Source organism: Pleurodeles waltl, chromosome 2_2, assembly GCF_031143425.1.
Source record: "Pleurodeles waltl isolate 20211129_DDA chromosome 2_2, aPleWal1.hap1.20221129, whole genome shotgun sequence".
Classification (NCBI taxonomy): Eukaryota; Metazoa; Chordata; class Amphibia; order Caudata; family Salamandridae; genus Pleurodeles; species Pleurodeles waltl.
This window is the reverse complement of record NC_090439.1, coordinates 63248268-63262259: the sequence shown is the minus strand read 5'-3', so window position 1 is coordinate 63262259 and position 13992 is coordinate 63248268. Positions and strand designations below refer to the sequence as shown.

Sequence of the window (13992 nt, the reverse complement as noted above, 5' to 3'; positions counted from 1 at the left end):
ATAGCGCTGTACAAGATGATGATCCTCCCCAGGCTCTTATACCGCCTGCAGAACTTTCCACATCCCGTCCCCGCGAGATGGACTCTTTAGCACGCCAATTCATATGGAGCGGCTCCCGCACAAGATTGTCGCTAAAAACCTGTCAGAGGGATGTATATGAAGGTGGCTTGGGCATGTCGAAAATTCAATACTATTATCTAGCGATGCACACACTTGTAATCAATGACTGGGTGGGAGGTGGATGGACAGACCCCGCATACCAACTAGAATTACAGATAATGGGCTACCCACGGATCTTTGACACACTATACGGGAACCCGATCCCCCGAGAGACCCCAGATGTGACCAAAGTGGTGCTTCTGGGATGGCGTACAGCCCAGAAAGTGACGGGGTGGTGGGGACGTCTAACCCAACAAACCCCGCTATGGCATGGAAGGCAGCTGGTACAAGTGGCAGGTCTGGAGGGCTTTCAGAAATGGGACAACATAGGGATCTCCACACTGGGAGATATCTGGAGAGGGTCACACATACGGTCTTTTCAAGACCTCCAGAAACAATATTCCTTAAACAAGACACAGTTCCACCGATATCTCCAGTTACGCCATGCCCTACTAGTTCACTTACAGACAGGAGACACCATACCCGAGCATAGCCCCATGGAAGCTAAGGCACTGATGGGAGACCTGGGCAAGGGAGGGGTTTCTCAGATTTATCGCACCCTAATCACCGCCGCTGGGGATCCCCTGAGAGAGCTTTGCCAGAGGTGGGAAAGTTGGATGGGACCCATGGAGGAAACGGACTGGATAGAAGCACTAATGACCCCACGCTCCCTAACAATGACCACACACCTCCGGTTAATACAATCCTATTTCCTACATGCCGCATACCTCACACCCGCCATATTACATAAAGCGGGCCTCCGCCCCACAGCGGAATGTCCCCGCTGCAGGTGTCACACGGCTGATTTCTTCCACATGGTATGGGCATGCCCGACTATAGCGGCCTATTGGGAAACGGTGGTGGAAGAGATCTCCGGGGTCCTACAGGAGGAGGTAGAGAGGTTGCCACTGCCCCTCCTTCTGGGGGTCATGGGAGATACAGGGCTGCGAAGAGCAGATCGGTCCTTCTTGGGGGTGGCTTGTCTAGTGGCCAAAAGAGATATAATGGCAGATTGTTGCTCCGACACTGACTAAGTGGAGACGGGGGTGGATTGGTGTGCGCAGCGAGAGAGACTTGTGTATGAGGCCAGAGGTTGTTTACACAAACACAATAAGATATGGGGGAAGTGGAAGGGTGTAGCGGGCTTTTAAGCGTTTGATTGTGAGTAATATTTAGTAATAAAATGTGGCAGGGACCTAGGGTTTGACCATTATTGTTTGATGCCCGTTGGCATCATGTTGAACTGCATACATCACTGTTTTATGCTAAAATTAATAAAATCTCTTTATCAAAAAAAGAAATTCTGGTCGCAAAACACTTAAAGGTTATTGACTACTATGTTGGGCCTGTAATACATTAGGCTTTTGTGAATAGGGGGACCATAGCCACCTCTCGCAAACACTTTTTAGTAAGACTTTTTCCAAAAAGTAACTTTGATCCATTAAGGAAATCAAACAACTTTAAAAAATCCTTTATTATAAAACAGTCACTGACACTATGGTTTGTTCACAGTTGCAGGCCAGCATCCCTTTAGTTGTAGCCAGTCGTCGAGAGTTGCAAATTGTGACCTGCTTAACTAATCTTCTTCATGTACGCTAGTCTTAGACACATCACAATTCTGTATTTTGTGAACTGACCAATTATTATATAGGTTAGCTCACATAAAATAATACTGGTCGCAAAAAATCTAGTTCCAAACTGCGACAACTATCTTAGTACATCTGGCCCTAGCTTTGTTCCTAGAAATGTAATGACTAACACATTCCCATCCTTGAGGCATTTGTTATGCTCAGCTATTATGCAGTTCTTGATTACCCAACATCTCTTTATCTGAATGAGAGAGATCTCTAGTATCCTGAAAAATTGAGTTGTCAGGAGATCGCCCTCCAGGGAATTCTATTGTTGCATAGGCTCTCATTATTCTAATGAGATTACTGGATTTTGAGCGGCAGAATCACCTACAGTGTGGGAGACTGAGTCTTATCCACTACACGTGACACCTGTCGCCCTAATCCGGGTTTTGCTCCGGCTAACTAGCAGTGACTCATCTCTACCTAAGGGCAGGGATTATTGGGCAGCCGAGCGCATGACATAACTGATTTCTCAGGGAAACCATGGTCACTCAGGTCTCATCCGTTTCTCTCAGTTACATTAGTCTCACATGGACAGTGACACACACAGGCAGTATATGTTTCAATAAGATTTTAATGAAGCGACTGCATCTTAGATAGTGAAGCATGTGCTGCAATATCCAGGGTGATACAGCATGACAATATTAAAATTGTTAGAAGGAGAGTAAAGTATAGAAATAAGGCTACCATATTGTCACTAGAGTCAATAGACTAATTCCTACCTAGGTTATGATGGAGACAGCATATTAAGCTCTAATTCTGCCCTTCAGGTTCCCCTTGGAAGACATCATCCCCCATACCTGAGCAAAGGCATGAAGTCTGCATAGGCAGCTGTGACGAAGCGTTCAGCAATCCGCATGCAGTCGTGATTCTCTGGCTGGAATCTCCCTCTAACGTTTAAGGGACAGGGAATTGTTTATATAATAAAACAGCTGATATTCTGAGAAAACGTCCCTATGTAAGGATGTGTGTTTTTCTGGGAATGTCAGAGACAAAACTCGTACCACGTTCACCGGCAACCTATCTTCCTGCAGCCTTGAAAGAAGCACAGAGTGAACAAGAAAGTCTTGTTTAAGAACATAGTGCTGGACTAAGCAAAAACAACTAGATAGAAATAAATAAAACAAGACCACAAAAGTGGCTATTGTAAGAATAATAAAACAAAGCTGAAGAAAATATATCTAGGTTAAAGTGCACAGCGGAAGGCCTTGCATGCTAAAATAACGTCGATGGAGCTATAACTAAAACGGCTACACAACACCCTCCCTTTGTCGGTTGAAGGTGGTTCAATGCCTAAATATGTATAAAAGCTACTAAAACTTAACCTAAGATCTATATGTAAAAGGTGTCAATAATGACAAGTTAAGAGGACACATGAGCATATATTAAAGGACAATTTAAAATGTTAACATGTGGCGTAAAAAGGCCAAATTTCAAGAGTCAGAGTCATTTTGGACATTGCCATTTGAATCCGGGACAATTGAAGACAGAAGATTTTCCACTTCGGCAGGTGTTAAAGTTTGAAAGATATTGCTGAGAAGGACCAAGGAGCAGTCATGTTCCAGAGCCTCAGCCTCAGCCAAGGTAGCAGTATTCTGTGGTGTGCCCGGTAATGAGTTCAGAGCTGCATCCTCCAGGAAGGGCAGCTCAAAAGCAGCTTCCAGTAGCAAACGTACCCTCAACACGCATGTCCGGTAATGAACCCTCCGCAAGAACATCAACAGATCAGGGTCCAATGAGAGCAAGCGCTGCGTAGAAAGGCAAACTTTCAGTGCATGTTCGAACGAGCATCAGAGGCACTGAAACACGGGCTGCACACAATGCAAAACCGGTCTAAAAAGACAGAGACTAGTCACACTCCAATTCCTCCAGGAGTGTTGCTCCAAACTACTGCATCATGTGTTCACGACACTGCTGCGCTGATGGGAGCGCTTTCATTCCTCCTTGTTGCGGCAGGACAGTCATTGTACAGAAAAAGTAGCAATAGCAAAATGCCAACTATTATAGCCAAAGTTTTTAGAAATCCTTCAAAAATACTGGAGAATATTGAGTGGATGGCTGATGGTATTAAACCGAAAATGGAGGAGAAGGTGTGAACAAAACCAGAACCAACAGCCTTAAAGAAATTTGCGATTCCAGTAGTACTGGATGCATTAAATATTTGTCGGACGAGTTCACCAAAGTGTCTCGGAAGTTGATACTCAAAAGGGACTGTATCTCTGCTGACGACCTTGCCACCTAACGTGCGTAGGTGTCACGTGCAGACGTGAGAGACACATGTTTTTGGAACAGTAAAGCCTTGAGTCTGCTCAACTTGTCAAAATTCACATTTGAAGTAGCAATATGGGGCCAAATGTCAGCTACCTCTTTTATTCTAGTGGGAGGAAAAAGTACGTTCCCGCAGCATGTAACAATCTTGGAGAATAAAGCAACATAAACTATTCTGACTCGCATCCCACAACAGTCTTCACCATTGAGGAGAACTTAGCTCGTTTGAAAGCACGTGGAATGTAGGTCTAATCAAGGGGACTGGAACTCTGTTTAGATAACAAGCAAAGTTTGCTGCAGACACGTTACACACCCCATGCAAGGACAGCTGTTTACAAACCATCGAATGGCTGACAGAAGTCTTTCATGTTACTGGGACTTTGTACGAGAAGGGCAGCTCTGGGTATTATTATATTGTTCATTGAAAGTTTAAACACATATGGTATTTGAAGGACCTCTGTGGGGCCGTATATATATCAAATGTTACTTTATCCCAAACAATCCTATCAGGAATTGGTATAGCTGAAATGTTCACAAAAGACAAGTCTCTGAGGACCTTGTGAGAAGAAAAATGTGATTTTAGGACCTCATCCACCAGTTCAGCGGTTGATTTTTCAGGAAGAAAATTACCAGGTATTAATAAAAAAGAATGTTATAACAAATCCAATCCAAAGCAGGAAAGCCAGTACAGTCAAGAAAAGCCACATATAGTTCCATGGAAGAATAAAGAAAGTTGCTTTAAGCCAGTTTATCAGCTTACGTGTTTTTGACAGTTCAGGTGTCGAAGAGGCGAATGAGTCCGAAACGTTGTCGTTCATGTCGGCAAAGTATCCAGAAGCAGTTTGTGCTAAAGCTGGAGCTGTGTTTGTAGGTGGAATGGGTGTTTCACGTAGTGGCTCAGAATAAATGACACCATCTGTCTGTGTTGAAGTTGTGTCAAATCAATCAGTTATTTCTATATTGCTTGATGTCAGTGGAACCAAAGCAAGATCATTTTCCACCCTCCCCAAGCTCGGAGAGGTGTTAGTGTTGCTACTTACAAATTGTAGAGGAACTTCTTGACCAGTAGTGAAAGGGATTTGGGAACTACTGGCTAGTCCTTTTGGTCGGCTGCGCAGGATTGGCCACAAGGTGTAATTTGAAATTGTCAATAGATACAAAGCGGTTTTCTTTGGCACCTGCCAACGGTGGTAAAATGACAGTTCTGGTATTGTGTATTTCCAAGACCGGGACTGGTGCCCGATAAGAAGGACCAAATTCCTTTTTCACAGCAACCTTTTCACGTACTATATCCCCAACTTTAGGAATCCAGCCAGTAGGCGTTACAGGTATATCCTTAATTCCTATAGAGCCAGCACTTGCAGAAGCATTGTCGACACAGAACTGTTGCAATTCCTGTAAGACAGTGACACGTTCATTTATGTCAAAGGGTGTTTCTACTGCCTCCACACCAGGACGATCGAGATCTGGAACATACATTTGAATTCCGAACAGGCACTCTTATGAAGTACGACCCCACAGGGACCTTCTAGGCAGATTGTTAAGTGCTCTCTGGACTCCATACAGGTGGTTAAGCCAGCTACAACTCGTGCCTAAGACTCTGGCTGTTAAGGACTACTTTAAATCACGGTTTAGTCGCTCCACAAAACTATTTCCCTCTGGATGAAATGGAAACAAGTACTGGAGTTAGACCCCCAATTAAGCCATGGTGTCCCTGAATGCCCTTGAGGCGAAAGCAGGGCCCTGGTCTGAGTTGAAAGCTGCAACTGCATATGTACTGATGAAGACTCGCAAATCTTTAGTAACAGTCTGAGCATTAGCCAAGCGTTGTGGCCAAACCCATAGAAATCTGGAGCAGGAGTCAGCAGTTACTAAGATGTATTTGTATGCACAGTCCGGTGTTAGGGGACCACAATGATACATGTACACACATTTTAAAGGTTTGTTGGAAATTAGAAGGGGTGTCTGCAGTGGGCGCTTAGCAGTGGAAACTTTAATTTGTTGGCAGATGTCACAACAAAGGACATACTGCTTGGCCTCTTTGTATAGGCCTGGCCAGCAATAATGAGCTTGTAACAATAATAATGTAGCCGCCACACCAGCATGGGCAGATGCTGACCCTAATGCGCTGCTTTAATCAACTCTGGGCTTATATCGTTGTTGGGAATATCGAGAACCCCTACGCCTGGTATCTCAACCTCAGCGATTAGGCAGCCTCCCATTCGGTAGGAATATTTAGCAGGAAATGCTTTTGGATTGGGCATACCTTCAGCTGTAGCTTTCACAGCAGCCCATATGTCTTCATCCGGTTTCACACCTAAGCGGGTTACTGTAGCAACAGTGGCCGTAGCTACTGCTGACTTTGCAGCTTCTTCAGCCAGTGTGTTCCCAGCAACGTGTATTCCAACGCACTGGTGTCCAAGTGTATGTACAACATGGACATTTTGTAGCCTTTCCTTCAGATCTGTAACTTTCCACCACAGACGTCTGTGTTTAATGGTGTTGCCTTTAGAATCTCTGAACCCATTCTCGCGCCAGTAATGCAGGTATTCATTGAAGGACTGGACACAGTAGTACGAATCACAAACAATCAGTGTTAGCTGTGCAGGATCCCTGTGTTCCAATGCCATCACCAGATCCTTTAGCTCTGCTAGATGTGCTTTGCAATCCCCTAGGGTTTGCGTGTATGTATGTTGGGGACAATGTATTTTCCTCCATGTAACCACTTACGACTGCGCAGGCAGCCGAGTATTGATGCTTTGTGCCAATTGCATGTTGCGCTGAGCCATCGGTGTACATGATACTGATCAATAGGCAGTGTATTTGCAGGAACTGGGTACTCTAGTTCATATTGTAAAATGTCACACAGCCGCAAACAGTCCTGGACTGTTCTTGTACCCCAGAGGTAAATGACAGAACTGTTTCTGTGAGCATAGTGCACTGAAACATTTATTTCTCTACTCTCAGGCGCTAAATTTTGGCAGAAAATAACAATTGGAAATGTCCTGTGTTGTTTTGTATTTTTTGCGCACTATTTTGTTCATCAACGCTTTGCTATGTGAGTTTTGTATAGCATATGTGTGTGTATGACTGTTTAAGTGTCTGTAATCTAAGACTATTCTGTATGAATGGTCCGGTTTAGCTACTGGAAATAAAGGATTATTCATAGGTGAGACACAGGGTTCAATTACGCCCTGTTACTCCAGTTGTGTGAGGATTTCCCTCACGGGTGCTTTAGCATCATGTTTTATTGGATATTGTGTTTGAGGTTGGGGTTGATTTTTAATAGGAATTACATGGTTGAGTGTTGTGATTCCTGTCTCTGTTTCACGTACTCTGTTCTTCGCTCTGACCGCCCACCTCTCTCACTGCGTTTTTCTGATGAGTCCTGAAAGGAATGAGATTGGCGCGTATCAGTATATTGATATCTGTCAGGCGTTTTTATATTATCTCTATTGCTGAGATTATATCTATTCTGTGGGGTCTCCTTTCCTTTTTAGGATTTTGTTGTTTTTTATCCGAGCGTTTTTTTTATTACCCTCAGGAGCTTGCTTGGAAAAATCTTTATTAGATTTGCCCTGTAATTATGGTTTTGTTGATATGGCCCCCCAGACTATCTCGACCAATGCTAGAGTAGGTCTCCGCGATAATCTTTGTCAGCTCACGTTCTTGACATCCCGGAGCTGCATGTGCACCACTAATAAGACCGCTTCCCCTTTACGGTTACTCAAAATAATTGAGGATACTGTGGGAAAGTTTTCCCTTAATTGCATCCCCATATCATGGGCCGGGGCAGCCCCGTATTCATCTTGAATCTGTTTCAACACTTCCGGTAAGTGTCTGTGTACCGTGTGCGTTAGTATAGAGCGCTGCAAATACCGTGTCCCATGTATTACTGTTATCTATTGTGGGAACCATCCCAAATGGCAAGCACATTGTTAGTATTCTATCTTTATCCTGAGGTCCCATAGGGGGGAATACTGCTTCCAGTGCATTTATTTTTTGAGCCAACTAGAATGGAATTTCTTCTCGTTTGGCGGCTACTTTACACATAATCGATTGTACAGTCGCAGGATTAATACCTGCCGTAACTGCATGTGGTTGCTCTGGAGCAGCACGTACTGTGTTTGCATTTAATGTTTGCATTACAAACTGTACTAATCGTCTGTATATTGCCGTAAAATCACTATACAAGCAACGTACTTCAGCTACCATTAGGTTTGCTACAGCAGGGTGCGGTGTATAAGTGGCCAATAATGGCCAGGTAGGACCATCATTACTTTGAGGACCTAACCTAACAGGTAAAATCGTATGGGGTAGGGCGCCATCAAGCCAGTTTTTATGTTCTTGATAAGATAAAGGTATTTCTAAATATCCGTATGCTGTGTATTGTCCAGGTATTTTTGCAGGTGTATAGTGATGAAATGTGTCTATAGTCCCATCAACTGCTGGAAATGAGACCCAATATAAGAAGATTTCTGTTCTATAAGCTGCATGTGCGTCAACCACAAATGTGACTGGACTCCCCTGGGCTGTTAGGCCATTTGCCAATAAATGTACATTCAGAGGTTGTCTCATATTGACTGCAATTGCTACCTGTTGCGAATTTGCCATATTAAATGGTAAATTTGTTCAGAGATAAGCACACCAAATGGAGATTTTCCATTTAGAGTTCAAGCTTGAACAACCTCCAGCGTCATATAGGTGCTCCCTACTTAGCTGAGGAGAAAACCTCAATACCACGGACGTCGCCGGATATAGTACTGAGATGTCTTTGTTTATAGTGAGACTGAGATACTCAGGAGGACCCGAAAATTATAGCCTAACCCAACGTTGGCGCGCAATGTCGCATAGGCTCTCATTATTCTAATGAGACTACTGGATTTTGAGCGGCAGAATCGCCTGCGTTGTGGGAGACTAAGTCTTAACCACTGTAGGTGACACCTGTTGCCCTAATCTGGGTTTTGCTCTGGCTAACTAGCAGTGCCTCATCTCTACCCAAGGGCAGGGATGCTTGGGAAGCCGAGCGCATGACACAATTGATTTCTCAGGGAAACCGTGGTCACTCAGGTCTCATCCTTTTCTCTCAGTTACATTTGTCACAATGCCTAACAGAGGCAGTATATGTTTCAATAAGATTTTAAGGAAGCAACTGCATCTTAGATAGCGAAGCATGTGCTGCAATAACCAGGACGATACAGCATGACAAGATTCAAATTGTGAGAAGGAGAGTAAAGCATAGAAATAACGCTACCATATATGTCACTAGAGTTAATAGACTAATTCCTACCTAGGGTATGATGGAGCACAGCATGTTAAGCTCTAATTCTGCCCTTCAGGTTCCCCTGGGAAGACATCATCCCCCATACCTGAGCAAAGGCCTGAAATTTGCATAGGCAGCTGTAGCCAAGCGTTCAGCAGTCAGCATACAGTCGTGGTTCTCTGGCTGGAATCTCCCTCTAACGTGTAAGGGACAGGGAAGTGCTTATATAATAAAACAGCTGATGTTCTGAGAAAATGTCCCTATGTAAGGATGTGTGTTTTTCTAGGAATGTCAGAGACAAAACTAATACCACGTTCACCGGCAACCTATCTTCCTGCAGCCTTGAAAGAAGCACAGAGTGAACAGGACTGTCATATTTAAGAACACAGTGCTGGCCTAAGCAAAAACAGATAGATAGAAATATATAAAACAAGACCGCAAATGTGGCTATTTTAAGAATAATAAAACAAAGCTGAATAAAATATGTCTAGGTTAAAGTGCACAGCGGCAGGCCTTGCATGCTAAAATAACGTGCATGGAGCTATAACTAAAATGGCTACACAACACTGTTAAGTTCCAAAAGCTCATTAAACACAGACTGAACCCCAAAAAGAAAGTTTTTTTTAGCTCTGAAGTGAAAAAGGAGACACAATCAGATCATCAGCTGAGCATTCATGATATGCTTGACCAGGATTATCTGACTCCGATTTATCCCCTAGTTCATGCACAGCTTTTGAAGTCACTGCGGTAATAGGAACTCAAGCTTTTGAAGTAAAACCCATGCCTCAAGTAGAATTTGAATCCATTGAGTGCATGTGAAGGTGACCCATGCTCCTTATGCACTATAAAAGCTGGTGGCTGCTTCCTTTACCTGGCAATAGGTGCTGTTTTCAACAACTCCTTCACAGAAAACCACATAACAGGGATCCTAAAACAAATGTGATTATATTGCTGCATGCAAAGTATGTTGACCCTATGGCTGTGGCCACCTATCATCCTGTTGGTGAGGCCACACTTCTTGAAAATAATCTTTGAGAATGTGGTGAAGTCACAAGTAGCACAGCACCTTGAAGAACACCTTTTGCTGGCAGATAGGCCTTGCTGAGACACATAAACTGCACTCGGATGTCTCAAAACTGCTACGTTAATTGCCAAGTAACATGGTTCAGTAGCCTTACTGGTATTATTAGCCTTTTCTGCTGCATTTCGCGGCTTAAGCCATTGCTGGAGAGAGTGGCCAAAGCAGCAGAGGAAATGGACTTTATATTGGCTGGATTAAGTACTTTCAGCTGAAAAGAGTGACATCAATGCAGTTTAAAGAGTAGTTGGCCCCTTACTCCTTGCAGATCTGTGGTGACCTGCTGGGCTTTCCGCCGTGCTTTGCACTAGTTAACATCTATCTGAAGTCATTGCAAGGGCTGCCAGTGGTACTGGAAGGGGAAAGAATGTTACACATCTTCACTGACGAGATTCCACCTCTCTTTGCCATTAGGGGTAATGTTGAGAATACCTGTGAGATTACCTGGCAAGTAGAGATTCATAAGGTTTGGTTGAAAATTAGCTGCCCCTTAACACCTTAAAACACGAGTGGCGTTTAATGGGCTTGGGCCATGCTGTTAACACGCTAGGCACGGCCACAGCCGGCTCATAACTGGACAAGGCACACTTCCCTTACCTAGGAAAGTGAGCGCACAGGTGATTCTTCAAGGAAGTCCTAAAACCCTCCAGTTGCTATGTGTATTTGCATTCCACTTTCACCTGAGTAGCATGTGCAGGCCACTATTGCACACATATATCTATGCTGACTCCATATCAAGTCCAGGATAATGTTTAGAGGCCTGGAGCATATGCATAACATTTTGTACAGTTGACACTGGAGCACTGAACCAGTATTATTTACTGGCATATGGGTTTTGAGATCTGCTCAGGCAAGCCTCGCATGTGGCTGGCTGAAGGATAGTTATACTCTTGTAGGGACGCTTTCACAAAATGATTCACCCGTGTTAATAACATGGATTTCAAATGTGAAACTCTGTAGTAGCATGTACATTCTTCTATGCCCTGTTGTATAGCTCCTAGACTGGACCCTTGCGAATGAAGTTTTTTTTTTTAAGTGATCTAGATTTACATTGTCTCTTCATTCATGCATAAGTATTTTAGTACACATTAGGTGTACCGAGCAATGTGCATCCCATCCCAGTGCACTGTTTTACTAAGCGTCTCCTGCCAGATGGGTTTGCCTACCTATAAAAAATGTCAAACATTTACAGTCTGTGCTGTAAACTGTCTACTGAGGCAGCCAACGTTAAAACTGCTCTTGTGTCGCTAGAAGATGTGCATTCAAGGTTTTATTTTGACAATCCTCTTGTAAAGTTGTGAAACAGAAGAATGTGGTTTGAGGCTTGTGAATTATAACACGTCCTGTATAGGGCAGTCTTCGCTGAAGCTTACACAGGCTCGGCACAGTGTTGTGAACTGCATCATTGTGCAAGTTCCATGTTTTTTCTGCATCACTAAAGAGTTAGTATTGCTGTTGAAATGAAATTGTATCGATGTATGTAAATAACAAATCTATAGATATAACATTGCTTTACTTCATTTTGCTGTAAGGTACATTGACAGTACAACCATATCCTTCTAGTGAAAATACTTTGTTTTTCCTTTAAGGTAATGATATTTCCAGAGGGAACGTGTACCAACAGATCCTGCCTCATCACTTTCAAACCTGGTAGGAAATAATCTCTTTTGCAATATTTTTGAAACCCTGGTTTGCCTATGAAATTAAACGTTCCAAAATCTGTTTCGATACCTACAAGACAAATACATTGCTTATGTTAATGATTATAAGTTCTTGATCATCCAATGTCTCCTCATTTGTTTCAAAGTCATAATTGAATTTCGTCTCCTCAGGTTTACATAGTGCATTAAAAGGATGCTACGTCAAAGTTTCCACATCGTCCTGTGGTTTTCATAATCATCTTTTCCATTTTGAACAAAAATTAGTAATCAAGTCCCCTCATCTGCCAGCAGACCTTTCTCCCTTGTCATTACAGGCTTGGAAATTATGCCGTTTGTTTGGTTTGTCTTCTCCGGGCTGCAGAATGCACACCATGTTTCGAATACTGTAATCCCTAATTGTGTTACCCGTATTTCCTTTATATTTGTATCTAAGATGTGTTTCAGTTCTCCTGTGGAGTATTTTTAATCAGAAAAACTCTGTTTAAACTGCCCCGAAGCATCCTCCACTTCATAAATACTTCATTTCATATGAAAATAGTTGTTGGATCAATAATACCTTTTAAACTGCACAATAATTCTCATCTTCGACCACATTCTATTAAATTTCCTTGCATTGTTGAGGCATTTAGGGCCTCACAGTATATAAGGGGAGTGAGTAGACATAAACACGAAAAGAGACCCAATCCTAAGTAGGCAATGTAACTTCAAGGTAACCTTTATTCTTTAACAGGCACCATCCTACTAGATTATTGGCTGGGTGGAAACGTTCCTTTCACGATCAATGCACAACGCTACAAGGATTAATAACTGTTCCTATAAACTGTAGGTGACATCCCACAGGACCTTCAATGAGAGTACAGCAGATCATCCTCCTTTTTTTTTTTTTTAAATAATTAGTGTATCTCATACTTAGCAGGCAATATAATATCTGATGGCAAGCGATCAAAGAGTCACCTGTCACTGGGAGACCTTGTCTAGCTTATAGTAGTTTATTAGTTGTGTGCCCTTTTCTTTCCCTGAAGGTCACTCGTTACTCTTTCCCTGCCTTAACTATTATCCGTGGTGGGATGCCTTATATTGCAGAAATGCTTATTACTGTATTTGTCTTCTAGGTGAGGTGTATCTAAGAGTTCTACACCACTAGTTCAGAAAATAATAAAACACATAGCATAGTCATTTTTCTTATACGTGTGATAGAACAATAATAAAATCACTTTTGTAAATTTTTGTACCACTTTGTGAGAAAGTTGTCGACATGTTTCACTGCATAAAATAATTTTTGCAGCTTCATCAGGCTCAAAATAACTTATTAGGACCCAACTTCATTCATGTGTATAGTGCTCCAAAATTGATGGCAATACATTTTTTTGACTGTATATTAAAAAATGAACTGTGAATAAAAAGAAAACCACAAGTACAATGTGCATGGAATAATGTATATTATACCGCTTTGTTACAAAAAGATAAGATCCTAGCTTCCGTGAATGCTGTATAGTGATCAAGGATAGTCTGTAATATCTGTGAATATAAGACTAAATGTTCCACAGAAAGATGAATACAACAACAGTAAAATAATAGGTACAGCAAGTTCCCAAAAAGTGACTAATATAAACCACATCTGAGCTAGTAAAACAGGGCCATCAGGTATGGTGATACACAAAAATTCCAGAGCCCCACACTTTATGATGGGAAAATATGATATGCAGATATAGACTAACAAAATAACAAGTGGAGTGGGGGCAGCCCATTTGTAAGGGAATAAACAAAAATGTCTCCATGTTTGTCACTAAAAGGAAAATGTAGAAAAGTGGAGAATTATGTGATGTGTAGGTGTTTGTTTTCACAGTGTAATACTCTCACAATACCCCAAAGATGGTCCTTGGATTCAGACTAGTAAATCCTTAGCTCAGGCCTGGTATTGTAGCAAAGAGC

General features: G+C 42.5%; 1 protein-coding gene across 3 annotated transcripts in view; it reads left to right on the top strand.

The window, feature by feature from the left end:
* Positions 1 to 13992, top strand: part of LPCAT1 (lysophosphatidylcholine acyltransferase 1) — a 510913-nt gene that overhangs the window by 323574 nt on the left and 173347 nt on the right. For all 3 annotated transcript variants that reach the window (XM_069219452.1, XM_069219453.1, XM_069219454.1), the window contains exon 5: positions 11989 to 12049. In XM_069219452.1, coding sequence (XP_069075553.1) covers positions 11989 to 12049 — 61 coding nt within the window. The remainder of the gene's footprint in view (positions 1 to 11988; positions 12050 to 13992) is intronic.